General features: G+C 40.8%; 1 protein-coding gene across 1 annotated transcript in view; it reads right to left on the bottom strand.

Moving 5' to 3' along the window:
- Window positions 1-25,049, bottom strand: part of TBX19 (T-box transcription factor 19) — a 28,954-nt gene extending 3,905 nt beyond the window's left edge. The window contains exons 1-6 of the mRNA XM_037825409.1: window positions 24,853-25,049; window positions 12,099-12,363; window positions 10,730-10,864; window positions 7,532-7,593; window positions 6,084-6,145; window positions 3,049-3,237 (exon numbers count right to left, since the gene is read on the bottom strand). Of these exons, the coding sequence (XP_037681337.1) occupies window positions 3,049-3,237; window positions 6,084-6,145; window positions 7,532-7,593; window positions 10,730-10,864; window positions 12,099-12,363; window positions 24,853-25,049 (910 nt within the window). The remainder of the gene's footprint in view (window positions 1-3,048; window positions 3,238-6,083; window positions 6,146-7,531; window positions 7,594-10,729; window positions 10,865-12,098; window positions 12,364-24,852) is intronic.
- Between the last annotated feature and the right edge of the window lie 1,537 nt (window positions 25,050-26,586).

Here is a 26,586-nt window from a genome sequence, read left to right on the forward strand (position 1 = left end):
ATTTGCCTTTTTTGACACAGACCTAATTCATTTCCCCACCCTCACTCCCCCTGTAAGTATGAGCCATATCAGTATCTTCAGCTCTGCCTGAGGGCCCCTGGTGCCCCAGATGAGATTGCTGAGTTCCAAGTCCTTATTCTTCTTCCCAGGGGTCCCCATGTAGATTTCACCACCTCAAGACTAGTGAGTATGTTTTATTATATGTCTTTGAATCTCCTTTTGCATAAATAGAGAATATGCACTTGGGAGAAAAAAGGAAAGGAGAAAGGGAGGGAGGAAGGGGGAAGGGGGAAAAAGAGAGAGAAGGGAGGAAGATTCCCATGTATGCAATTAGCCATGTCACTCCCGGTCTAGAAACTTTTTAGTGGCTCACAAGACTTCTCATGATCACACACTTGCAGCCTCTTCAGCCTCAGCTCCTGCATCATCCATCTCACCCTCCCTCCCTCTACACTCTGTTCAGATCTGTTCCCCCAAACAACCCAGGTTCTTTTGCCTTACTGTGTCTTTGCTCATGTGCCCACACTGCTGCGTCTGCCTGGAATGCCCTTCACATTTCCTTGTGTCTCATGTCATCCAGCTTTCTCCCCCACCCATTCCCACCTCTGTCCTTTTGTATTCGCCTTTCAAGGCTCAATTTAAACGTTAACCCCTCCGGGCAGCCTTCACTGTTCCACAGGCAGATCGAGCTGCTCTTTTTCCTGCTTTCCCATGGCACCTTGGCCTGTGTGTTTTGTGGAGTGTTCCTCTAACTTATGTGCATATGAATCACCTGGAGATCTTGTTAAAGTGCAGTAGGATTGGCGTGGATCCCAAGAATCTACATTTCTAACAAGTTCCCAGGTGATGCTGCAGGTCCAAGGACCACATAAAAGCACTTACTCACTATTAGGATTATCTGTTATGCATTTGTGTACCCCTCATCTTATTCACCTTTCTATCCTCACTTCCTAGAAGAATGCCTGGAGCACAGCTGGTGCCCAGAACATGTGTTTTGTGCACTGACCACAGGAAAGAAACAGGAATTAGAATGAGGACACTAATTGGGTTCTGATATCATCAAGCTATATGGTCTCCCCTCCTGAATCCAGCTGGGGCGGTGCCAGGCATATCAGGCTAAGGGGCAACAGGGATAGGTAGCTGGTGACCCAGGGAAGCCCTGTTGCAAATGCAGAGTTCAGGGCGTCAATAGGGAGGAGGGAACTGTAATGTTAATTAACATCCTCTGTCATTTCTCATGCCAAGAATTTTTTATTTATTACTTTACATAGTGTCCATCTCCCTATATTGGAATGTAATCTCCATGATGGTAGGGATATTTGTCCATTTTGTTTATGTTGTATTGCTAGTGCCTAAAACAGAAACTGGCACACAGTTAACCCTCAAAAAAATGTTGGTTGCATGAATAGTTGGGTCAAAATTTAGCCCCCTTTTTTTCATTTCCCCATCCTTTGTACAAATCTAATCGCCAGGCAAGGTCTGGGAATACACAAGGCCAAAGCAGACAAGGCAGCCATCAATGAGAAAAGCTACACAAACAATAGCTCCAACTTGAAAAGTAATCGGACTGCCAAAATCATTAAGGATGAGTTTGCATGCCTCCGGCTGAGGCAAACCCAGAGTAAGATCCAGATACCTTCCTAATAGATCTCCAATGCCAGGGCCAGTATCTCTTGGACTGAACCATGCAATGAAACTTTGGAAAAGAGCCTCGGTGAAGGCAAGGAGCTAAGTGTTTCAGACCCACGTGACTTAACTTGCTCTTCGAGAAGGAGCCTGACACTGCTCTGTCCACCAGCGCTCCAGGATGAGGCTTTTGAAACCCCCTTAGAAACCAGGAGACTGCGTGCTTTAGGAAATTACTACAAAATGCTCATGATGATCCCAGAGTAATCTGGGCAGAGAATAAAAATGTATACTCAGGGTCCCCCTGAGGAGCTGGGGGAGGATGCGGAGGTGTTGGACTTCCTCACCTGGATTGTTGCTGATGTTCTCACAAACACTGGGGATTGAAGACTAGACATGCTGAGCCCTCGGTCTTGGGGCTTGCCCCTATCAAACTTGTTACTTCAAAGGAGAGGCTAAACCTGCTTACAACTGTGCCTAAGAGTCTCCCCCTGAGTACTTCTTTGTTGCTCAGATGTGGCCTCTCTCTCTAACTAAAGCCACCTTGGCAGGCGAACTCACTGCCCTCCCCCCATATGGGACCTGACTCCCAGGGGTGTAAATCTCCCTGACAATGCAGGAAATGGCTACCAGGGATGAATCTGGACCCATCATCGTGGGATTGAGAATATCTTCTTGACCAAAAGGGGGATGCAAAATGAAAGGAAATAAACTTCAGTGGCTGAGAGATTCCAGATGGAGTCCAGAGGTCACTCTGGAGGGCATTCATAAGCACTATATAGATTATACTTTTTAGGTTTTAATGCATTGGAATAGCTAGAAGTAAATACCTGAAACTATCAAACTCCAACCCAGTAGCCCTGACTCTTGAAGACAATTGTATAACAATGTAGATTACAAGGGGTGACAGTGTGATTGTGAAAACCTTGTGGATCACACTCCCTTTATCCAGTGTATGGATGGATGAGTAGATAAATGGGGACAAAAACTAAATGAAAAATATGGTGGGACGGGGGGGGGGATGATTTGGGTGTTCTTTTTTATTTTTATTTTTATTTTTTATTCTTATTCTGAATCTTTCTGGTTTAAGGAAAATGTTCAAAAATAGATAGGGGTGATGAATGTACAACTATATGATGGTACTGCGAACAGTTGATTGTAGACCATGGATGATTGTATGCTATGTGAATATATCTCAATAAAACTGAATTTTAAAAAATGCTCAAGATGAAATCACTAGAGAATCAAATATTAGCATATGAAATAAAACATAAAAAAAGAATATACAATAATATTTTACATATATACTAGATATATTAGCTGAATGGAGTTCCAGCTTCAGATGCTCCTTTTTACCAGCTGTTTGTCCATTTCTCTCCCCCACCGCCCAAGCCCCAAGGTTTAATTAGCAGAGTCACACACCTGTGGGAGAATGGTTTCTGTGCACGTATGCAGAAGGGTAGGGAGCCTGCCGGGGTCCTCGGAGGCCAGGGCAATGCTCGCAGCCCTGGTGGGAGTGGGGAGCAGGCAGAGACAAGGGCGTAGCGTACTGGTAACTGGCATTTCCTGCTGTGCACACTCCCTCCGGATTGGAAAAGATCCAGCCTCCCACTAGAATGGACAAGACAAAGATACAGAGACTGACTGAATTTCCACCCACAAAATCAGCTTACCAGCCCCTATGCGTGACTTGTTTCTGTGTGAGCGACCACCAGTCCCTGCTGCTGCTTCCCTTCCCCGTCGGCCGTAAGTTGGCTTCTCTGGAGATGGTAGCCAAGTCCTATCCAAGTTTGGAAACCCTCTTAAGGAACACTGGAATCATAAGCTATGTAAAATACAATTTTCGAACAGAAGGGAACAGAAATGCAAACGTTAAATCATTTCTGTCTTAATTTAATTAAAACAGTGGGTCTAGGATGAAGGCATTAGGTGTCTATGTAACTCACCAGTCTGCAGCTGCTAGGGAATGTTTAACGTGGTTACACAGAAGGAGTGGAGGCCTCCCTATTTCTGTTCAGTGGGGCAGTATCTTTAGATCTCACTCCAAGAAAGAGGAGACATGATGCCTCCCATCACCACCCCACACAGTGGATTCTGCTCTCACAAGGAAAGGGAGGGAGATAGCCTAGCTCACCATGACAGCAAACAGGCTGCACAGCATATTGGAAGGCTGCAAAATATTTTATAGAAATTAGTGAAGACTCTGAACAGAGTGCTCTACTTCAAGAGAGTTCATAGACAAAGACTGAGTCTTAGTAACGCAGGCCCTGAAACAAGAAGTATGTCCTCCCACAGAACAGGTCCCAGCTGACGGAGCCTCAGATCAGGACAAGAGCTGTTCTTTAAGAATGTTGATGAAAGGTTATCAGCAGAGCTTCCCTATCAAGAAAATGGATGGAGCTTGGTATTAAAACCCACTGTCTTTGCTTAATACTTTTTATGTACTGGTAAATAAACTATAAAGCATTCACATTACAGTCATTCTCATCAAATCCTTTTGTCATCTTCTTTTCCCATTGTTACTTAGACATGTGGGCCAAAGGGTCTGTGATGTTTAGGTTCATGTGTCCACTTGACCAGGTGATGGTGTCCAGGTGTCTGGTCAAGCAAGCACTGGCCTAACCTTTACTGCAAGGACATTTGTGGCTCGTTAATAAACCAGAAGGCTGGTTTATTAAATCATCAGTCAATTGACTGCACCTGTGACTGATTACGTCAATGAAGGGCATGTCTTCCTCAATGAGAGAATTCAATCAGCTGGATTTAATCCTATCCATTGAAGACTTGTAAGGGAGAAAGAGGCTAGCTTTGGCTAGCCAGCAAAGCATTTCCTGAGGAGTTCATCAAACATCTTCATCAGAGTTGCCAGTTCACTTCCTGCCCTATGGAATTTGGACTTATGCATCCCCACAGTTGCATGAGACACTTTTATCAAATTTTATATTTACAGATATCTCTTGTTGATTCTGTTTCCCTAGAGAACCCTAACTAATAGAGGGTCCCTACCTTACGAAAAGAATCAAGATTCTAGTGTCTGATAGGTAAAGCCAGATATCTAGAACAAAGCTCTGTTAAGTCTGACACATGTGATGGATACACTTCAAGAAGTTTGCTGAGAAGACTAAGACAGGAACCTTCAAAGGGGTTGGGTCTGCATATGGTCCTAACCTACAGAAAAGGCTTTTTATTCCATGTCACTTAAAAAAAAAAAAAAATTTTTGCTTTTCTAAGCGCTGGTTCTCTTTATGTAGCCATGTGTTCTGACTGCCTCCTATTCACCCCATTGGGAAGGAAGGGATCCCCTGCCCTAAATAGTACAAGATGGCCAAGCACACCACACCTGACACTGGACAGATGATAATGGCAGCAATTTATTAATCACATACAGTCACAGCCCAGGGAAGGACACCACATACCATGCAGGGCACACGGTGGGGGCAGAGTGAACCAGAAGGGGTGGTGGGAAGCAGGCTTTGTAGTGACAGAGATGGGGGTGACTTTAGTTCCCACAGGAGGGAGAATGGAAGACTTGTTTGAATCATTTCGTGGGCTGGCCGGGAGGTGAAACCTGATAGGTTGAGGATTCAATGGGGTGCAGCATGTGTGGCTACTAGAGGACTAGCCAGGTGGGCAGACTTTCCCACGGGGGCGGGGGGGCGCATATCTAGTGAGAACAGAGGTACTCATGGTTAGGCCTTTGGAGGTCCTATGAGGCTCAAACATGTCAAGCACTTGAAATTTGAGGTCTCACAATACACTGTGCTGCTGCTTCTGGGATGGAAAGTGTATTATGATTTAGGAGAAGGAGAGAGTGAAAAATTCCATAGGTGGAAAACTGCAGATCTTAAAAAGTGGCATAAGACACTTAGAAGGTGTCTTCAGATGACAAAGCCCCTCCACCATGGGGCCCCCTCTACCAAACTGGGGCATGGAGAGGGTAGCTCCCTTTTAGGAGCTTCCAGTGCTGCCTGCAGGATCCCAGGTGTCTTACCCCAGCTCTCCCTACAGCCTTCCTGTCAACAAATGCAGACTCTTCCTCATACGGGAGGCCTCAGCCTGCCTGAGGCATCACCGTGGTGACCAGCTCCAAAATTAGCAACTTCTAAGATCAGAGGAAACCCAGAAGAGAGAGGCAAGAGTGGAGTGTATAAGATAAGACATACGCCCAGAATGCACTTTTGAGAGCACTTAGCCTCACCAACATGAAAACCAAAGACCACAAAATTTATCATTTCCATTCTTATGTCCTGATAAGATTCAGCTAAGAACACTAGCTCTCTCTGGGAATTCTAGAAAGGGTATGAACTTGTCCTGAATGGAAGAAATAACTTGCTGGGTCTTGATAGAAGATTTGGAATGGAGCTTAAGCAGTCACAGCAGATAAAAAGTCTTAATGTGCTGGGAGGTCACCCCTAGCACATCCCACCTGCCTCCCACCCACTTTTCACCCGACTCACGGTGAGAATAGGCCACATGTTGACTCTCAGAGATAGCCTCCGGGACATCTTTTAGGTGATTTCTGAAAGAGTAACAAAAGTGCACCATGAGTGCCCAGTTTATTATAAAAGTCCAGCAAAAAGCATACCCAAAATTCTCTTTGGAAACCAATAAATTTCGTGGAATAAGAAAACCACCTTTCTTCTCAAAGCTACTCTCCTTCTCCCATCCTCCTTCCCTCAAGGCACTTTATCTACTTGTGCAATTGCTCTTTGAACCTAACCATAGTTGCAGTTACCCCCGTTTAATTTGATTTAACTAATTTGTAGTCATTGCTACTGCCAGATAAAATTAAAACAATAATAACAGCTAACATTTGCAGGGGGCTTCAGGGCACAATCACCAACCACCAACGGAGCATGCTAAATCCACCAACAACTCTGTGAGGAAAATATTATGATGCCCATTTTGCAGATGAGGAAAGTATATCCCAGGGAGGTAAACTGAGTTATGCAAGATCAAGCAGCCAGAAAATGACAAAGCTAGAGCTCAAAGACGGGGCCTCTTATTCAAAGCCAAATTCTTTTTATTGTACCACACTCCTATCATTTTGAATCTGGATTTTGTCATCTCGTATAGCAGCTTTTCCTTTAGGCCTTCTGTTATCTGAAAAAGTTTTAAGAATGTCTTATATATCATTGAAGTTTATTTAAATATTGAACAGGACAGCTCCTGTAATACATCATTATAATCATCCGTCCATTAATCCGGAGCTTTATCAGAGACTTCAGGATGAAAAGGAAAGATTAGACAGTTTCAAGAGGCATTGAAAAGATATGAAAATCAGGCAATAAAAGCCAAAAACTTCTAAGGTGTTCATAGTTATGCTCCAGGATTTGTTGAAAGAAAAGTCAAGGATAAGCTCCATTTTTTTATTTTTTTATTTTTTTCCTAGAACGGAAAGGAATGATACAGAAATGGCAAGTCACAGGCCCAAAGCCACAGGGCTGGGATCACCACTCACCCCCAACAGTCCCTTACTGTTCTCCTCTCCGACCTGAGAGATAGGAACGCCCCTACATTGCTCACTTCCCTAGGTCAAATGTAGTTTTTAAAATACATATTTTTTAAAGCCATACTACTCAGAGGTATTTTAGGGAAGCTCAAAATGAATCATGAAAATATAATTCACCTAACTTTTTAAAGGAGTGTGGCTGTATTACTACACACTAAAACAGGGTTAGTAACATGTTGCCATTTAGAGGTTATCCTGGGCCCAACAAAGGAAGAGATAATTACACTTCCATGTGTATGTAAATGAGAAAATGTTCTTGAAATCGTCTTTTCAAACTTGCTAAGAAAATATTTCTATCAAAGGTAATACTAACCTAGTTCCTGTCAAGATAATCATAAATTTCAAACTTGCAGTAGTCAGTTCATAAGGTTTTACTGAGATTTCTCTACTCACCTTTCCTTGGCATCCAAGAAGGCTTTGGCAAAAGGGTTGTACTTGATTTTGAGAGCCGTTATCTTGAGTTTACAAAGACAAGAAGTGTTAGTGAAAGTGGAATGCTCTTGGGCAGACAGAACCTTTTTTCTTCACCTGGAATTCCTGTAAATTCAGGATAAGTCCCCTCATTTTTTTCTCCCTCTCTACACGCCTTCCCTCACTCCTGCACTAAATCACTATTGCACTGTCTCTGCAAAGAACATTGTACTGTGGCATGTGGTGAAAATGACAAATGCAGTGTGAGGTGAGCAAAGAAAGGGCAAAGCATTAGAAACGAGCAAAGTCCTGATGTGCTCAGCCTAGCATTCATTCTTTTATGCATTCATTCTTCAACAATCCTCGAGCATCTACCACATGTCAGTCACCTTTCCAGTCACTGGGAGCACAGAGGAGAGTAGCACAAGTTGACCCCGCCTCTCTTGGAAAGTACAGGCTAGCATCAGTTCCCTGATATAAATCAAAACTTAATTCTTAAATAATCACTTACCCTTTGGGCTATGTTAACGTAAAAAACAGTCACTCGTTATCCCCCTTATACTTAGACTGCTTCATTTTTCTGCAGAGACATCTGATATTACACACACACACACACACACACACACACACACATTTACTTATTTATCATCCCCACCCTCACACTAGGATGTAAGTGCCTTGAGAACAAGGCACCCATTCATTTTACTCACTGCAGCATCCCCAACACCTAGAACAATATACAGCATCTGGTAATACTCAACAAATATTTTGAATAAATGAATATTGAAAAGAACATTTATATCAGCAAGGCCTGAGGCTTGCTTCTCTCCAGTGGAAGAAATAGAAGTAAAATAAAAGTACAACTCTTTCTAGCCCCAGAAAAGTAAGAAGAAATCAGGAGAGAGAGGTACGAGAGTTGAGGAGTTGGACGTGTGCAACCTGGTCTTTCCCTTGACTTAAACCTGGAGAGACCAAGACACATTTGATAAGTGAGGCTGGTTATGGGGGCAAGAGGAACTTTTCCCCAGCTCCATCCCTATCCCACACTTGCCCCTCGGGATGCATCTACATTGACTTGGTAGGGAAAGAGTTTTGGCAGAGGGAGGCTCTGAGGTTAGAATTTCCTGAGCTTGATTCCCTTGGAGCTTACTGGAGACCTGGAAACATCAGTGTCAGGCTGGGAAGCTTGCTGGAGGGGTCACCAAAGCCAGGCAAGTGGTTCAGAGGGAACTGTCCAGCAGGTATAGCTAGGAAAAGCCAATGAGCACTTTCTGAGCTGGCAATCAGATTAGTTCCACTGGCCACAGACTAAGAGCCAGCAGTCCAGAGGTGGACAGGGGCAGGGTCCTGGAGACCTGAGGAGGCCAGGGCCAGTTCCCACTTTCCAGAGTTGCAAAAGCCACAGCCTCGCCTCGCAGACCCACACCTCATCCTAGGGAGAGAAGCAGGGTGAGGGAGTTGCTGTCTGAAAAACTGAGCATTTTTATCCTAAAAGACTAAACACCACCTGGGGATTGTTTAAATAATCAGATAGGCTTAAGCTTTCACCGAACTAGATATTTAGCTAATTTCTGTTCCCAGTGGTTTGTGGAGGGGCTCTAACAAAAGACCAGGTAACTTATAGATAATAGAAAGAAATTACATTTTCTCTGCACATCTGTGATGTGAGTTAAATCTGCAACTCAGTTTCACCTGCTAGTGCTAAGGAAGTACTTCCCACACTTGAATGATATCAGAGTCCTCTGGAGAGACTTAAAAATATGGATTCCTGCACCATCCCTGAAGATTCTGATTCAGTTGGGGGTGAGGGAGGGGGATGTCAAAACCTGTTTTGTTTTGGTTTGGTTTGGTTTTTTTTTTTTTTGAAGCTTTCAAATAAAAAAAAGTGCTGATTAAAGCAATAACAAGCTACTTATTTAACATATTAGATTACCAAAGATTGATGATAACCAGTGCTGATCAGGTGGAGGGAGGGGTAATAAATGGATATACTCTTTTGAGAGGGACAATTTGACAATATCTATCAAAATTCTAAACATGCACTCTCTTTGACAGGCAATTCCATTGCCAGATATTACCCATGCAAGCAAACAGCAGTGGATTACCAAAATATTCATTGGAACATTATTTACAATAGGAAAAAAACAAACCTGGAAACGACTAAAATGTCCATCACTGAGAGACTGAGTACCTGAAACGTGGCATAGCCATACAATTGAATACTTTGCAGGCATTCAAGAAGATGAGATACATCTGAATGTAAATACACAGGCCGATAGCCATAATATACTGTCAAACTGAAAACAAGAAGTTTGCAGATCAAAAAATATAACACAAGCCAATTTATGTAAGAAAATCTATATTCACATATAGATTTATATATGCATAGAAAATGTGTGGAAAAACACATTTTAAACTATCATTTGTGGTATCCTTGGGGAGTGGAATCCAGAAGGCAGGAGAAAAATAATAAATTTTTACATTTTATTTTTCATTTTTACTTCATATACTTCTGTGCTATTTCACTTCTGTGCTTTGTAAATAACTATGTATAGCCTTTATATTTTTTTAAAAGTTTAATCAAAAAGAATCCAAACCTCCCAGGCCTGGGAACCCCTAGGGTATGTGAAGGAACCCCAACATCTTGAACCCAACCAGTTCACACAGAGGACAGATTCTGGCTTCGCAGCTCTAGCAGACAGAGTGGCTCAGGTTTCTGGGCAGTAAAAGACCTAACAGTGCTCAGATATTAAAAGTTAACAAACAGGACACATAGCATTATAAAAACCCAAAGTAGGGTACACAGTTGGATCAATTCTTGCAGACTTGCTTCTAGAACAGGGCAAGGTAGTCCCTGCCATGTCCAGCTCTGTGCAAGCCAAGGGCACATCAGAGCCCAAACACAAAGACTCCTGGATTTCTGTTTGTTTTAACGCAACAGGCAATGGCTGCCTTGTTGGCTCCAGGAGAAAAAACACTGACAGGTCTTTGGCTAACAGGCAAGAGGGAGTAAAGAGCAGCTGCCCTGTTGTTTAACTTCTTCTTTACTAAGTGTATCTGAATCCTGGAAAACTTGCCTTTCATCCAAGCTTGGTTGCGGCAGTGAAAGCCCGCCACCCCACTGCATCCTCCCAGGTGACATTTACACATACACACATGTGCACACACACACACACTTACCTCCTCATTCTGATAGGCAGTTACAGCTATGAACTGGGTTTCAGGGAAGGAGCAGTTCATCACCATTCGGTGGGCACCTCCAACACGCACTATGTGAACCTGGGGCTCATATTTATGCAGAGAATTCAGCATTATCTGTTGAGGTGAGGGAAGAAGAGAAAGAGAATTGCCAAGTCTGGTGCATCACAGGTGACAGGTGGGTTGCAAGCTCAGCTCCCACCCAGGTCAGAGATACACACTCTCTGTCACCTGAGCTGCCACCACACCACTCCAAGAAATGAAGCTCCCAGGAAGCATAACATTGGAGGATTGCTGGGGAGGAGTTTTCTAAAGAATGATCAGTTTTCTGCCCAAGTCCTGGTTTCCTTTGTTTCTCCCCCTACTTTCAGCACAGTTTGAGTATCTGACATCTGATGGCTACATATAATCCACCCTTCATGATTCAAAGGAAAGATTTCATGAAAGTCTCATGCTATGAAATCTGGTAGGCAATAATTTTCAATTTGTTGTTACAATAAAGAACTGGAACCTTCTGAATGTCACAAAGACCTGCATGGCATGACCTCCACCTCCTAAAATATGAATTCCTACGTGCCCTGCTGACAAAGTACAGTGCGGTTAGAGAGGGGCACAAAGATGAAAGGCTAAGAGGCTGGCCAAAGCCAAGTGTGGGGGCCAAGAAAAAATATCAAGACCTTTTCTTCCCAGCCATGTCACTAACCCCTCGAAAACAGCCTACATTTTATAAAGTAACCAACAACCTTACACAGTTCATGAGAATTCACAATCCTACCAGAGAAAACACAGGAGGAAAAGGCCCCCAAATCTTGTTTACTCTAATTGGAGACCTCAAATAAAACCTCCCTTATTTAAGGTTTGTTTGGATTTATTTTCTGAAAAACCAACCCTGATTCAATATTCTATTGATAATTATCATAATGCCCAAGTGGAGGTAGTAATTATTTCATTTAGGAGGAGCTTTTTATTAAGGTATTTGTCTATTGCCAACATGCCACTTATACCAAAAAAGGAGGAGGGAATAACAAAACCTTGGTACCCAGAAACATCCCCCACCCAGGCCTGAGTAAAAAGCACCACACACAAGACAAAACTAGGGAAAGGGCCCTGATGATTAAGTAAACTACTGCATTCACTCACTCTCTCTTTCAACATCAGGAAGTCCATTAAAAACTGAAAGCACCAATTAAGAGCTATTTAATCCTGTTTACATTTGGACTCCCAGGAATAATTGGCTTCTGTGGGAAAAGAGGCTGGTGAGGACCCCTCTAATTGCCTAAATGCACCCTTGATATTTCTTGATTGGTGCTGTGGGGTGGCCAGGGCAGGTGGCCAGGCGACCCCATCTTACCTGCCCTCCTCCATTGAGCTTGTTGGTCAGCTTCACTTTGCTGAAGGAGATGGGAGCTTTCATCCAGTGGGCCCCAAAGTTAGGGGAGTCCGGGTGGATGTAGACACAGCTGTGGTTGGAAACCTCTGGCTTGCCCGCAGGCACCCACTCCCCATTGACATACTTCCAGCGGTGACTGTCCGTTGGGACAAAGTCCAAAAGAAGGGAGTACATGGCATTGGGGTCCAGCCCCGTGACACTAATCTTTAGGACAGGGAACATCCGTCTGGAAGAAAATGCAGAAATTTAGTCACAGGAGGAACAATGGAGACCCCCTGGTCCATGGTTTCTCAACTCTGGGAGACCTTCCATGGAAGGTTTCAGGGGTTCAGAGAATGCCAAATACAGGACAAGTCCACAGCCCTACTTCAACCAGAGCAGCTCTTTGTGGATGCATTTTATATGTGCTTCAGTTTAAAGTTTGAAAACCACTTATCTAATCATTTGACAGAGGAGGAAACTGAAGCCCAAGGTATATTATCAGATACCAAGTTCTCACAGAAACCTTTCTTCAAAGATATCCTCCCAGCATAAATCAATTCTCACACTAATACCACAAACCAGCCCTTTCTCAGTCTCACAAAGAACACTTAGTTTGAATAATGGTAATAGCATTTATAGCAAAAATATGGTTTCATAGTAAAGTAAGTGTGGGAAACTCTTGCTATACAAAGTTAGGCCAGTTCCTTTCCTGCAGGACTTCTCAGAGTCTTTAACATACTAATATGTGCTGTGAACCTTCAGGAAAGAGATGTGTATGAGCACTCTCCAAACTTATTAGGCAATGGAACTATCCTTTCACTGGTCATTTTGTGGTGATTTTTGTTCCAGGAACACACTTTGAGACATGCTAATCTGGATTCATTGGTCCTTCCACTCTCTAGAACAATATAAGTAAGTTTACTTTCACAGAGACGCTATCTCATCTGGCCTCTCATTCCCTTTAGTTTATTTTTCCTTCACCAAATAGCTTCAGTCTTTCCTCAAAAGACCTAGGTCCCAGACACAACTCCACTACCACCTGATTGCCCTGGATGTTGTTTGACTTGTCAATACCTCTATTAAAATCTTAATCCCCAAGTTGAGAAGCTAACAATTTAGAGTCCAGACCCTTACTACTCAAAGTGTGGTCCATGGGCAAGTAACATCAGCATTAGCTGTAAGTTTATTAGAAATGTGGAGTCTCAGTCCCCACTCCAAACCTACTCAATCAGAGTCTGTAGTTTTACAAAATCCCAAGGTGATTCACGTGAACATTAAAGCTTAAAAAGTTCTGGTCTAGAGTATCTTTAGCTGTTAAGACAATAACCAAGAGGAATCATATAAAAAGGGGGAGGATGGAGGATAGTCACTCCAAGAATCGGTGCTTCTGATGAGGGTGGCAGGAGAATGAAAAGAGGGAATCTGGAAGGGGCCAACTGCTAAGAGGAGGGGTCCAAGGATTCCACAAATGCAAGTGCTGAAAGCAGGGATGGTTCAGATGAGGAAATGAAGGGTCACTGAAGACATTCTAATCTGTCCAGAAGTGTCCAACTTTGAGGTGAGGTAGAACAGGGGTTGTTACATATGGAAAGCGAAGGAACTGACCAGCGGATGCTAAGAGAGGGTCTAGAGGTAGGTACATTCTCCCTGTCATCTGAATTTAATTTACACTGGCGATTGACAGGATTTTTTTTCTTTTGATTATAGCTGCCTTTGCCTCAGCTCACCCCCACCTCATCAATGTTTCCTTTCCACCTCCCAGCTGATAACACTTCTTACTCGGTCCCACAGCTTGTGTAGCAGGGGTCAGTTGCCAACCCCCTGTTATTTTCTAACCCCTGACTAAGCAGCCACTGCTCACCTCCTTATAGCATAACACAAAGGTTATGGGGACCTTTACCATCACACTGACCCAGGTTCATATCCATGGAATCACTTTTAGTAAGCATTCAATTGATATTACCTTGGAGCGGACATTTAGGAGCGTGATTTCAAGGAAAGTGTCTAGCTCAGATTGTCTGATTTCAATTCCCACCCTTCCTAAACATGCAGCTTTAATCTCATTACTTACACTCTCGGAGCTTCAATTTCCTCACCTTTCAGTTTGATCATCATGATGATGTTGTTGACGATGATGACCAAAATGATGATGGCACATCCAAAGGAAGAGTACAAAAATCCAGAAAACATCACAAAGAAGACCAGACTGTGACATATCAGTTAAAGACTTTTTAAAAACAAACTTCAATATGCTAAAGGAGATGAAGGAAAACACAGAGAAATAACTAAAAGATATCAGTAAAACAATGAATGAACAATATGAAAATCTCAATGAAGAGACAGAAATTTTCAAAAGGAACCAAACAGAGCTACTGGAGTAGAAGACCACAAAAACTGAAATGAAAAACTCCCAGGAGGGTTTAACAGCAGATTGAAACTGGCAGAAGAAAAAATCAGTGAACTTAAAGTCAAAATGATTGGAATGGGTCAGTCTGAGAACCAGAAAAAAAAAAGAATTAGAAAAAGAGAAAATAGCCTAAGAGACCTAAGGCACACATCAAGCATAAGAATAGAAGTATTATGGGAACCTAGAGGGAGTAGGAAAGAAATGAGCAGAAGGAATATTAAAAGAAATAATGACAAAAAGCTTCCCAAACTTGGCAAAAGGCATGAATATGCACATCCAAGAAGCCAATCAAACACCAAACAATATAAACTTGAAAAGATATACATTCAGACATGTAGTGGTCAAACTGTCAAATGCAAAGGACAAGGGGAGTGTTCTGAAAGCTACAAGAAAAAAACAAGGGCATCCCAATAGATTAAGGGCTGAGTTTTCATCAGAAACCAAGGAGGCAAGAGGGCAGTGGGTTGAACTACTTCAAGTGTTGAAAGAAAATAATTACCAAAAAAAGAATGTTGTGTCTGGTGAGATAGTTTTCAAAATTGAGTGAGAGATTAAGACATTCCAGACAAACAAAAGCCAAGAGAATAAAAGAAAAAAAAACAAAAACAAAAAACAAAAAACAGCCAAGGGAATTCATTACCACTAGACCTGCTTTCAAGCAATTCTTAAAGGAGTTCTTCAGACTGAAAGGAAACACTAGACAGTGGATCTAAGCAACATGAAGAAATAAATGCCTCTGGTAAAGGTAACCATTTGGGTAATTATAAGCACCAGTACTATTGGATTGTATTTTTTGGTATGTAACTTCACTTTTTATTTCTTCAGGTGCTAAAATGCAAATGCATAAAAAGTAATGATAAATCTCTGGTGTTAGGCATACAATTAACAAAGACATAATTTGTAACAAGACCCAAAAAAGGGTTGCAGGACAGAGAGATATAGGAAGAGTGAATGTGTAGGCCATTGAAGTTAAGTTGGCACCAAATAAAAAATAATCATTGTATTTAGGATGCTAAATTTTGACCCCATGGTAACCACAAAGAAAATATATGAAAAATATATCCAGAAAGAAGAAAAGGGACTCAACATGGTACAATGCAAAAAATCAAATAAATATGAAAGTAAGCATTAATGAAAGAATTGAGGGTCAAAAAAGGTATATAATTAGCAAAGACTGAATAGCAAAATGATAGCAGAAAGTTCTGCATTATAAGTAGTTATTTTAAATGTAAATGGATTAAACTCTTCAGTCAAAAGACAGGGATTAGCAGAATGGATTAAAAAAAAAAGCATGACACAACTCTATTTGGTTACAAGACACTCCTCTTAAATTCAAAGACATAAGCAGGTTGAAAGTGAAAGTATGTAAAAATATATACTATGCAAGTAGTAAACAAAAGAGATCTGGAGCAGCTATACTAATATCAGATTAAATAAACTTGAAATCCAAAATTGATACAATGGACAAAGAAGGTCATCATGTACTGACACAGAGAACAACCCAAAAAGAAGACATAGCAACCATAAATATATATGCACCTAACATCAGAGCCTTAAAATATATGAAGCAAATATTGATATACTTGAAAGGAGAAATAAATGCTTCTAAATTAATAGTAGTAGACTTCAATACACCACTTTCAATAGTGGATAAAAAAAATCTAGACAGAAGGTCAATAAGGAGATACAGGACTTGAAAAATAGTCCAAATAACTAGACCTAATAGACATATATAGAACACTTTAAACAACAGCAACAGAATAAACATACTTCTCTAATGCACATGGATCATTCTCCAGGATAGACCACTGGTTAGGTCACAAAACAAGTCTCAATAAATTCAAAAATATTGAAATCATATAATGTATTTTCTCCAACCACAATGGATGAAACTAGAAATCAGTAACAGAGAGAGAAATGAGGAACTCACAAATACGTAGAAATTAAACAATATATTCTTAAACAATCAATGGGTCAAAAAGAAGTAACAAGGGAAATTAGGAAATATCTTGAAGTGAATGAAAATGAAAACACAACATACCAAAATTTATGTGATGCAGCAAAGGCAGTGCTGAGAGGGAAATTTATAGCTCTAAATGCTGATTTTAAAAAAGAAGAAAGATATCAGACCAATGTCCTAACCTCAGAACTGGAGTATTTTGAAAAAATAGCAAAATAAACCCAAAGCGAGCAGAAGGAAGGAAGTAACAAAGAGTAGAGCAGAGATAAATGAAATAGTGAATTTAAAAACAATACAGAGAATCAACAGAACCAAAAGTTGGTTCTTTAAAAAGATCAATAAATATAACCAACCTTTAGCTAGACTGACAAAGAAAAAAGAGAGAGAACACAAATAATTAAAATCAGAAATGAGAAGGGGGACATTATAACCAATCCCACAGAAATAAAATATAAGATAATGCTATGAACAACTATATGCCAACAAATTAGATAACCTAGATGAAAAGGACAAATTTCTAGAAACACACAAACCACAACATTGACTCAAGAAGAATTAGAATTTATCAACAAACCAATAACTAGTAAAGAGATTGAATCAGTAATCAAACCCTTGAAAAAAAAAAAATATCCCAGAACCAGGTGGCTTCACAGGAGAAGGTTAACAAACATTCCAAGAAGAATTAACACCAATCCTGCTCAAACTCTTCAAAAATTTAAGAGGACAGAACATTCCCTAACTCATTTTACAAGGCCAACATCATACTAATACCAAAGCAAGATAAAGATATCACAAGAAAAGAAAACTACAGACCAATATCCCTTATGAATATGGATACAAAAGTCTGCAACAAAATACTAGCAAACTGAATCCAATAGCAAATTAAAAGAATTATACACCATGATCAAGTGTATGTGTTCAGTCTAATATACAGAAAAAGATCTGAACGAAATATATAAAAAGTTAAAAGTGGTTACTTCAAGGTAGAATATTCATGAATTGTTTTTACTTTCACATTTTGTATGTATTATTAATCATCAGCAACAAATGATAATAGTTTTTTAAAGATTAACACTAATTAACCTTGGCAAACTCCAACCTCTGAGCTGGAACTCTGCCCTGTTTCTTCAGCATATGCATAACTAATAATTTCACATTTTTACAGCACAGTCTGGTGTCTGCTCTCTGAGCACATGCTATTTGACTCCTTCTGTCATCCTACAGTCTATGTGTGGGCCGGGTTTATCAGGAGAAAGAAACCTAAAGGAAGTTCAGGGTGGAGAGTAAATCTACCAGGGGATGACAAGCTTATCCAGCCCCTAGGTCTAGAAATGACTCTTTCAGGCTCTTTAGAAAGTCTTCTTCCCTTGGAGCTGGTGCAAGCATGCTGGACTTCCTTGCTGGATTAGGAGCAGATTAATGAATTTGATTTGATTTGGCCTGTTAATATATCAGAGTCACTGCAAATCCAGGTTTTAGTTGTTCTCATGGCAAGGAGAGGGCAAGAATCTAAAAGATAGAAAGTAGTGCCTAGCGCAGTCCCTGGTACGTGGCATGCATTCTGTAAATACCTGTTGAATGGATGTGTTCCCTGGCACCTCTACCCATCCAACTCCCTTTTAGGACTTCTCCCCTTCCACGTGCTTCCAAGGCTTCAAGGAGCATCACTTGTAAGGTGTGCCCTGCTCAGATCCAAAAGTAAACTTCTCCCCACTCCTTGAGTCCATCAAGACTCACCATCTACTCTCAGAACCTTAAGTGACTACTTTGCCAAGATCTAAGAAATTAGTTCATACTAAGGAGTCAAGAGTACGAGCAAATCCTAGCAGTGTCCTCACCTGAATCACACTTTCCCCTCAACCTCTATCACATGCTTATCTGTAACAGCTTCCTTTAAGGCCCCCAATGCCCACAGGCTTCCTCTCCCATCAGGTGACAAGAGACAAAAACATCCGTCATTCTCATCTTCTCAGGTGGACTGGAAGGTGAATGACTCCACTGGAAACATCCAGCCTCATAAGTTTTTTGCAAGAATTCAAGAAGTAATACATGTAAAGTGCTTATTCCAGTGCCTGGCACCTGATAAGTGCTCTGTTAAGTGTAGGCTATATTATTATTCTATCCAAGCCCTTCAGCCCGCCCAGGCCTGCCTCTGTTCTGGAATCCTACCTTGAGGCAGTGGCTTTGGAAGATGGACGCACAAAGGACATCAGTTCTGGGTTCCTCCCTCTTGCTTGGCTGGCAGGGACACTTCCTTCTGCTTTTCTTTCTGGAGATAATAAATCTGAATACTACAAATGGTTATGGGGTTTCTTTTTGGAGTGATGAAAATGTTCTGGAATTAGGTAGTGGTGATGGTTGCATAGTGTGAATGTGCCAATGTACTGAATTGTGCACTTTAAAAGTGTGACTGTTATGGGATGTGAATTATATCTCAATAATAAAAAGAAAGCCTAGGTAAATTAATAATTTTTATACTACCTCAATTTTTATTCTCCAGCTGAATGGCTGTCATCTTACAGAGACCCTAGGCTTTGCGGATTACCGGTGGCAAACGGCTAATGCTGGCTGCTCCCTCCTTCCCTTGACTTCCTCATCACTGTCTCTCCCTTCCCTCTGTCTTGTTATGTTAAGGAGATGAAATTCATTTAAACAGGGGTCTAAGACAAGCATAATGTTAAATCAAATATCTAGGGGGAAGAAAGCATCGGATGACAATGTATGATGTATGATCGGATGATGATTGTATCCCCAAACCAGGTCTTAGCTGAGTATTAGATTACCCACCTCATCACTCCCTCCCTTAATAGGATGACTAAGGATTTTCCTCCATTATTTTCTCTTGGTAACAAACTAAACTATTTTCTTTTACAATATATTTTAATTTTTTTCAATTATTTCAGTAGTGTTTGTCAAGTGTAGAAAACAGAAGGTCCACGAAAGTGGGAAGGCTAATTGCAAAGAATCACAGAAGTGGGCTTCAGAAATTATCACTTTGACAGCCAGGAACCCAGCTTATTTCTATGAGGCAAACAGAGAGATGGTCTCCTGACTTCTGATCCAGCACTTTTTCTACAATACTAGTTTATTTAAAACACACATACACATATAGGAGTGGAATGTGTATAAGTAAGTGCCATTTCAGACATCAAAGTTAAACAGTACCAAAAGTTTTCCCAGTAAGAATATATAGCATATGTAAAAGTTAAAAAAGAAAAGAAGCAAACCCATAAACATATCTTCCCCATACTGCAGAGTGATGATGTGACTCTCAAGTGTGACAGCATGGCTTGTATCTTCAGGGTTTGAAATTTTAGGAAGTTTCATATAGTGCTCTTGTATGATTTAAGAGGTGATTTGATGCAAGATTCTTCTAATAATAGCTATTGTGTGCTGAGTTTTACTCTGTATGTAGGACTTAACATATGTTATGCCATAAGTCTTACTTCATCCCCAAGGAGGTAAATGTTTTTATGCCCATTTTACAGATGTAGAAACTGGGGTTCAGGAAGCACAGGCTCATGCTCTTTTTACTCTGGCTCACTAACTTTCTTTTTATTATTCCTTCTTTTTTTTTCTCTCTCTCTCTCTCTCTCTCTCTCTGTCCTTTTTGAGCCTTCTAGAAAATTAATTTGGTTGAGCCACAATGAAAGGAAAAGCCATCTCATTTTTCAAAATCCTAATATCTAATTAGAGATTTATTTACTCATTCAACAAATGATTTTTGAGTGCCTGCTCTATGCCAGGAGTCATTCTAGGTAGGGATTCAATGGCAAAAATCGCAGACCCTGTGTCTTATGGAGCTTATGTTCTAACAGAGAAAATAGACAAACAAGTAAACCGTTTTTTGTGACTTTTTTTTATATACCAGATAATTTTAGATTGCAAGAGTGCCATGAAAGAACTGAAAAGGGGTGATGTCACAGAGGGAGACTAGAGGGTGAGAAGCTACTTTAGATGGACCTGGATAAACCTTAGGTAGAGAAGAGAGTGATATTTAAGCTAAGACCTATATAATGAGAAAAACAAGTCATGCAAACACCAGAGGAGGCACACTTACAGGCAAAAGGAGCAACAAATACTACAACCCTAGGTTTCAAACAAGCATAGACTATTGAGGAATCAAAAGAAAATGGCCAATGTGACTAAGGCAAAGTGAAGGAAAAATTCAAATGTTCATCCCCAGTGCAGATAAGTTAGAGTGCCCTCCTCTCTCTCTCAATTGTAATACAATGCTAGGTCTTGCAAAGAATGACTTTTAATTCCAGAATAAGAAAATACGTGTAATGCTTTTCCTCTTTCATGCTGCATCTAGGAAGCCATGATCACGTGAAAAGAAACTCAATATCATTAGCCATCAGGGATATACAAATCAAGTATCAGTGAGATACCATTTCACACTCACTAGGATGGTTATAATAAAAAAGATGGATAATAACAAGTGTTGGCAAGGATATGGAGACATTGGACCCTCATAATTGCCAGTGAAAATGCAAAATGGTGCAACCACTTCAGAAAACAGTCTAGCAGTTCCTCAGTCAGTTAAATATGAAGTTACCATATGATGCAGAAATTCCAAAACTAGACATATACCAAGAGAAATGAAAACATACATCCACACAAAAACTTGTACACAAATGTTCACAGCAGCTTATTTATAAAAGTCAAAAAGTGGAAACAACCCAAATGGCCATCAACAGATGAATGGATAAACAAAGTGTGGTATATCCATGCGAGGGAACATTATTAGCAATGGAAAGGAATGAAGTTCTGATACTGCTACAACATGAATGACCTTGAAAACAATATGCTGAGTGAAATAAGCCAGGCACAAAAGGACTAATATTGTATGATTTCACTCATTTTAAATATCTAGAAAAATCAAATTCAATGAGTCAGAAATTAGATTAGAGATTCCCAGGAGCCAGGGGAGAGGAAGCAATGGGGACTTGTTGCTTAGGGATACAGTGGTTCTGTCTGGAGCAATAAAAGAGTTTTGGTAATGGATAGTGGCAATGGTAGCACAACATTGTGAATGTAATTAACATCACTGAGTGGTACACTCAAAAATGGCTAAAATGGCAAATGTGATGTTAAATAATATGTTACCACAATAAGATTCAAAACAAAATTCTGTGAACTATAGAGGCATGGTGTGGAAATGTATTTACCTGATGTGCAACCTTAGTTTTTTCTCCCTTCTTGCCCTGCTCTCACTGGAAACTGCAAACATCAGCTCACAGGCACTGCACCCACACCCCTTAATCATTGAATATTGAAAGTTAGTGATTTCCAACTCATTTTGTGATAACAAAGCAAAGAACCAGTTACATCAGAAAATGCTTCCAATTTCTCAAAGCCTTCTCAAGGCAAATTCAATCAGAATTAAGTCAAAATTATTTAACAGCATGGACATACACATGAAATACAGCATTTTCTCTAAGGAAAAGAGGTTGCAGGTAAACATTAGGTAAAAGAGATTTAATTGCTTACCTCTGAAACCTGAAGTACAACTTTTCTGCAACCTAAAATACAAATTCCTAGTTTAAAAACTAGAGAGGAAAAGAAATATTCACTCCTAGAGATGGCTCAAATGAGCCCCAGGAAGGTGGCAGAGGTGGTGCTATATCTGAAAGACTGGTAAATATGAATACCTAGAAGTTTAAAATGAAGAAAAAATAGTGAAAGGAAAAAAAGAAGGAGCAAAGGAAAAGGAAGAAGTAGTAAAACAGAGGGAGGGAGAGAGGGGAGGCAGGGAAGCAGAAAGGGAAGGGGAAGAAAGCCATAAGGATCCCAGTTTCTGGGGAATAATTCTGTTTTTCAGGGAAAATTCCTTCTCTTCACAACTTCTGATCAATGCCAGAGGCAAGCCTCATATTTATATATAAAGCAGGTCTCTATCTGAAATTGAGTCTTTCAGTTCTTTCATCAGCCCATCATATGCTATTATAAAACTTGCTACTATGTAAAACAAAGAGATCTCAAGTGCACAGGGGCTATCTAATTACTCCAGCTATTTAAAAAGTCAAAAAAATGAAAAAAAAAGTCAACGTCTACAAGGCCAAGAAAGTAATGTGCTTGACAAGGGCCCTGGAGGAAAAGACCACAAATCTACCTCGGTCAGGCTCAGGAACCGGAGAGGAGGCTGGGACAGGTATTTGAAGGAGAATACGGCAAACTCCATAGACAGATGAGAATAGGAGACATACAGGAATTATGGATTAGGAGAAGAGAGAATAAAGAAGGGAGTAAAGAAAAAGACAAAACGAGAAAGATGTGTCTACATCAAGAATGGTAACATGTGGATAACAATTCAATCTGAGAAACTAAAAGATTGAGAGTAATGCCAGACCAAGCACATTTCACTATCAACCACATGACTTTCTTACTGATGTGTATTCCCTTCTTTATCTAAAATATAAAGGGAACTTTTTATATCCTGGAAAAATCTTGACCCTAAAGGGTTCAGGGATGTTAAGAGAATTTAAGAAAAAGATTCAGCTCATGAAAGGAGGGGAAATGGCAGAGGAACCTCCTCAGCTAAATTAGAATGACCAAGGTGAACATAATCAGACTTTCTCTACCAAGAATAATTTCTCATATATTTAGTATTAATGATTTTTAAATATGAACATTTAAAATTTTAAATATATGAAAAAATTATATAGGTGAAAAATGCAAGAGAAGGTGCTTTTTAAATAATAAAAGTACATTGCAATCTACTATATTATTAAATTAGATTTTCCAGTGGTTTCAGAAACTTGTATTATTTATTCCTTGCTGAAATAGATGAGCTATATTTTTACTTGGTGGTTGTAATTATTTTTACTTTAATATATGGTCACTTTGACAGCCAAATAGATGAGGCTATGTATTATAACTACTATCCTATAAGTACAAGGAATAATGAATAGGAATTTATACTTATTAGTAGATATCATAAAATTTTTACAATTTTATAATCACTCATCCTTAAAGGGAAAGAGACTAAACCCAATTAGGAATTTGGAGTGACTTTTAAATTGAAAGCATGTTTTGTATTGCTTTCTACCAAAAAGGCTGAAAGTCAGGTGCAAATATAGAGCAAGAGTAGGAACAGGTATAATTAAAATTACAAATATTAAAAATATTAAATTCTCTATATGAAATAAGTACAGGACACAGAGAGAAAATATGAATACTGCGCAAGGTTCATATTCCAGCTACTAGTAATGATTTATTAAACATCCTTATTCCTGGTGTGCCGCTCACTTACAAAGCACTTTACTATCATGCAGCAGCACTCAGGTTCATAAATTTCCCAGAAGGGCAAGGAATGGTTCGTTTTCCACACTCTACATCTTGTGGAAAAAAAAAATTGGAAAAGCAGAACATCAGAAGGGGAAGCATTCTGCACAAGACCAAAAGCCTGATGGACGTTCAGGTGGCCTCAACTTTTCCATATGAGAGAGCAGAATTTCTCTCAAGGGTTACAGGTACAATCCTGCTGAAACTAACCCTAGTGAAAGTGCCTTTCAACATTTTGTATTTTTGTGACTGTGTCTACCAAAAGATAAGGGAGCATCAACTGAAATGTCGAGAGCCAGTTTGACCAAGCCGGGAGCAGTGAGATTTTCTTTCAAAATACTTGCATCTCCTTCTACTAAGTGGAAGCATCTAATATTACATCAACAGTCCCTGAGAGGACTAGATTTAATAGAATCCAGAAATGCCAGCAGAGATCAGTTTCGGCTAATCCCTAATTAATTTGCCGCAACGAGAGAAAGGAAGGCTTCGTCTCTTCTCTAAGGCAGTATGTTATGGTTTCATTCACTACTACTATGACAACTCTCACATCACCACAGACACACAATCTCAAATGAACACTCACCACAAACACACGTGGGGAAGCGTGATATTCAGTGAGATTCAAGTTGTCCTTTTGCTCCCAATCTTCAGCTAGTCAGAAATTTCTGACAAGTGTGCTATAACTTAAGAGAAAACCATCCAGCTTCCAAATAAAGTTGGCTTTCGCCTTATCAGAATAGGGATCAGGGGATCAGTCTGCTGCAGGGCATGCAGTCAGTCAAAAATCAATATTATTTTCTGACACTTGAGCATGTTTTCCGAGGCCATGGGGCATGCCCCCTTTATAGTAATTTCCCAGAATTTCTCTATTTAAAATGCATGTCAGACAGGGAGATTCATCCTCCACTTCTCTGGTGATCTCAGAGAAAGTAATTAAGTTGGCTGGGGGAAAGCCATGTGAGACGGTCCTCCTCGTGAGTGTGTTTAATCAGACCACACTGCCTCTGAGCCAAAGGTAGCAGCTTCTTCCATATTCAAGGGGTCTCACCTCCCTTGCCAAGCTCTGCGGGTAAACTCACCTGCCATTCTTGGTCACGATCATTTCGTTAGTGACTTCCTTGAACCTCTGCCAGAGGGGTGCATCCTCCAGGATGATCTGCAGTTGCTTCTCCGTGGGGTCTCCTTTTTCCCTCCCTGCCTGGAGCTCACTTTCCACCACGTGGAGCAGGCGAGAAACAGTGCCATCAGTGGTCTTCTGAGAGCCCAGCTCACTCATGGCTGGTGGTCCCTCGCAAACTTCACTGAGGGCGCTAACCGCCTTGCCTGCTGCCACCTCCTTCCTGCCCTCACTCGCCTGCTTTTCAAACCGAGCTGGACAGCACCTGGGGAGCGGGAGAGAAGATGCCCCTGGCTCTTGCGCAAGCTCCTGTTATAACACCCCTTGAAGTCTCCACATTATACCACCAACCTGTTAAGCTTTAGCTGGGGAGGGGGGTGGAGGGAGGGGAGAGGTGGGGAAGAAAAAGCCCTCTCTTAATTACTCATTGGATCAGAAGGGAGGGAGCCTGGTTTTCCCATTGGCTGCTGCACATAGAGTAGCCATTTAAGAAGAGTACTCCATCCAAATTATCAGGCTTTTATCTTGTTGTACCTGAAGAGGTCTAATCGGTGTATTGAGGACCATTTTCCCGTTAATTAAAATTGTTCCAGGCTCAGACTGCAACAATCGGGCAAATCATGTTTGTGTATAAATCATGGCATGTGGCATCTATAGGGAAGGAGGTCCTGAGGAGAATCGACAAATTTGACACCCACACCAGGGTTTCCTGATACAGCCGAGAACCTAAACCCTCAGCTATTTTCTAGCTCCTTAATAGATGATGAGGCCCTGGAGAGAAGGATGCACATGTGGAAGGTCAAAGGCACAGTGCCAAGGAACATGACAACCATATTGGAGAATGATGGAAGAGGCTCTGTGTGCCAGTTATTCAAGGGTCAGAGATCAAGGAAGAAGAAAAGAGCTGAGGACCTCTTTCTCCCAGGGTGTTCCCTGCTGGTCATCTCTCTCCCGAGGCTTCCCAACACATTCACAACTACTATCTCAAGGCTCTGCTCACCTCCTTTGACTCTGAAAATTGTCTTTCCTTCCTAGGACCCAAAGCCCCCAATTTTTCTTCTCTCAAGAAGGGGGAAAATATCAGTTAGCATTATATCAATCTCTCTAAAGATGCCCTCTGCTGCCAGTGAGTGAAGACAAGCTTTTTACATGATTATGTGGAGTAATTGCAATCCTCGGTCCAGAAAAGCATTCTGGCTTTCCTTTTAGCCAGCCCAAGGCCTGTTCTGGCATTCCAGGGTGAATCCCCACATTACCTGGGAAATACAACTAGTAGAAAACTTTTCTTTTCAGTACTAATGGGGTTGGGAGAAGCAGGGGCAGAGGTAGCTCTAAACAAACCTCCCACCCACCCACCCAAACCGCCCCACACACACACCCTGAGCAGGTCCTGGGGGCTGTGATTTTCCCTCATTACAACAGAAAGTTAGAAAATCTGGACAAAGGGAAAATAAAAGCAGGAAGATTAGATGAAGTCAGGGTAAGGATGAAACATAAAAGGCACTCCAACACATTTATTCAGAGCTTACTAAGTGCCAAATACTTATGAGGCATCACATGTAGTGATGAAGAAAACAGAAATGGTCCCTGCCCTCAAAGAAGTAACAATCTGATAGAGAAGATGATTGTCAAAAGTAAACAACATCTAAGTAATTATCAACAGTGACGAGCACTATAAAGACTATGAAAAAGGGTA

This window comes from Choloepus didactylus, chromosome 2, assembly GCF_015220235.1.
Source record: "Choloepus didactylus isolate mChoDid1 chromosome 2, mChoDid1.pri, whole genome shotgun sequence".
Lineage (NCBI taxonomy): Eukaryota > Metazoa > Chordata > Mammalia > Pilosa > Megalonychidae > Choloepus > Choloepus didactylus.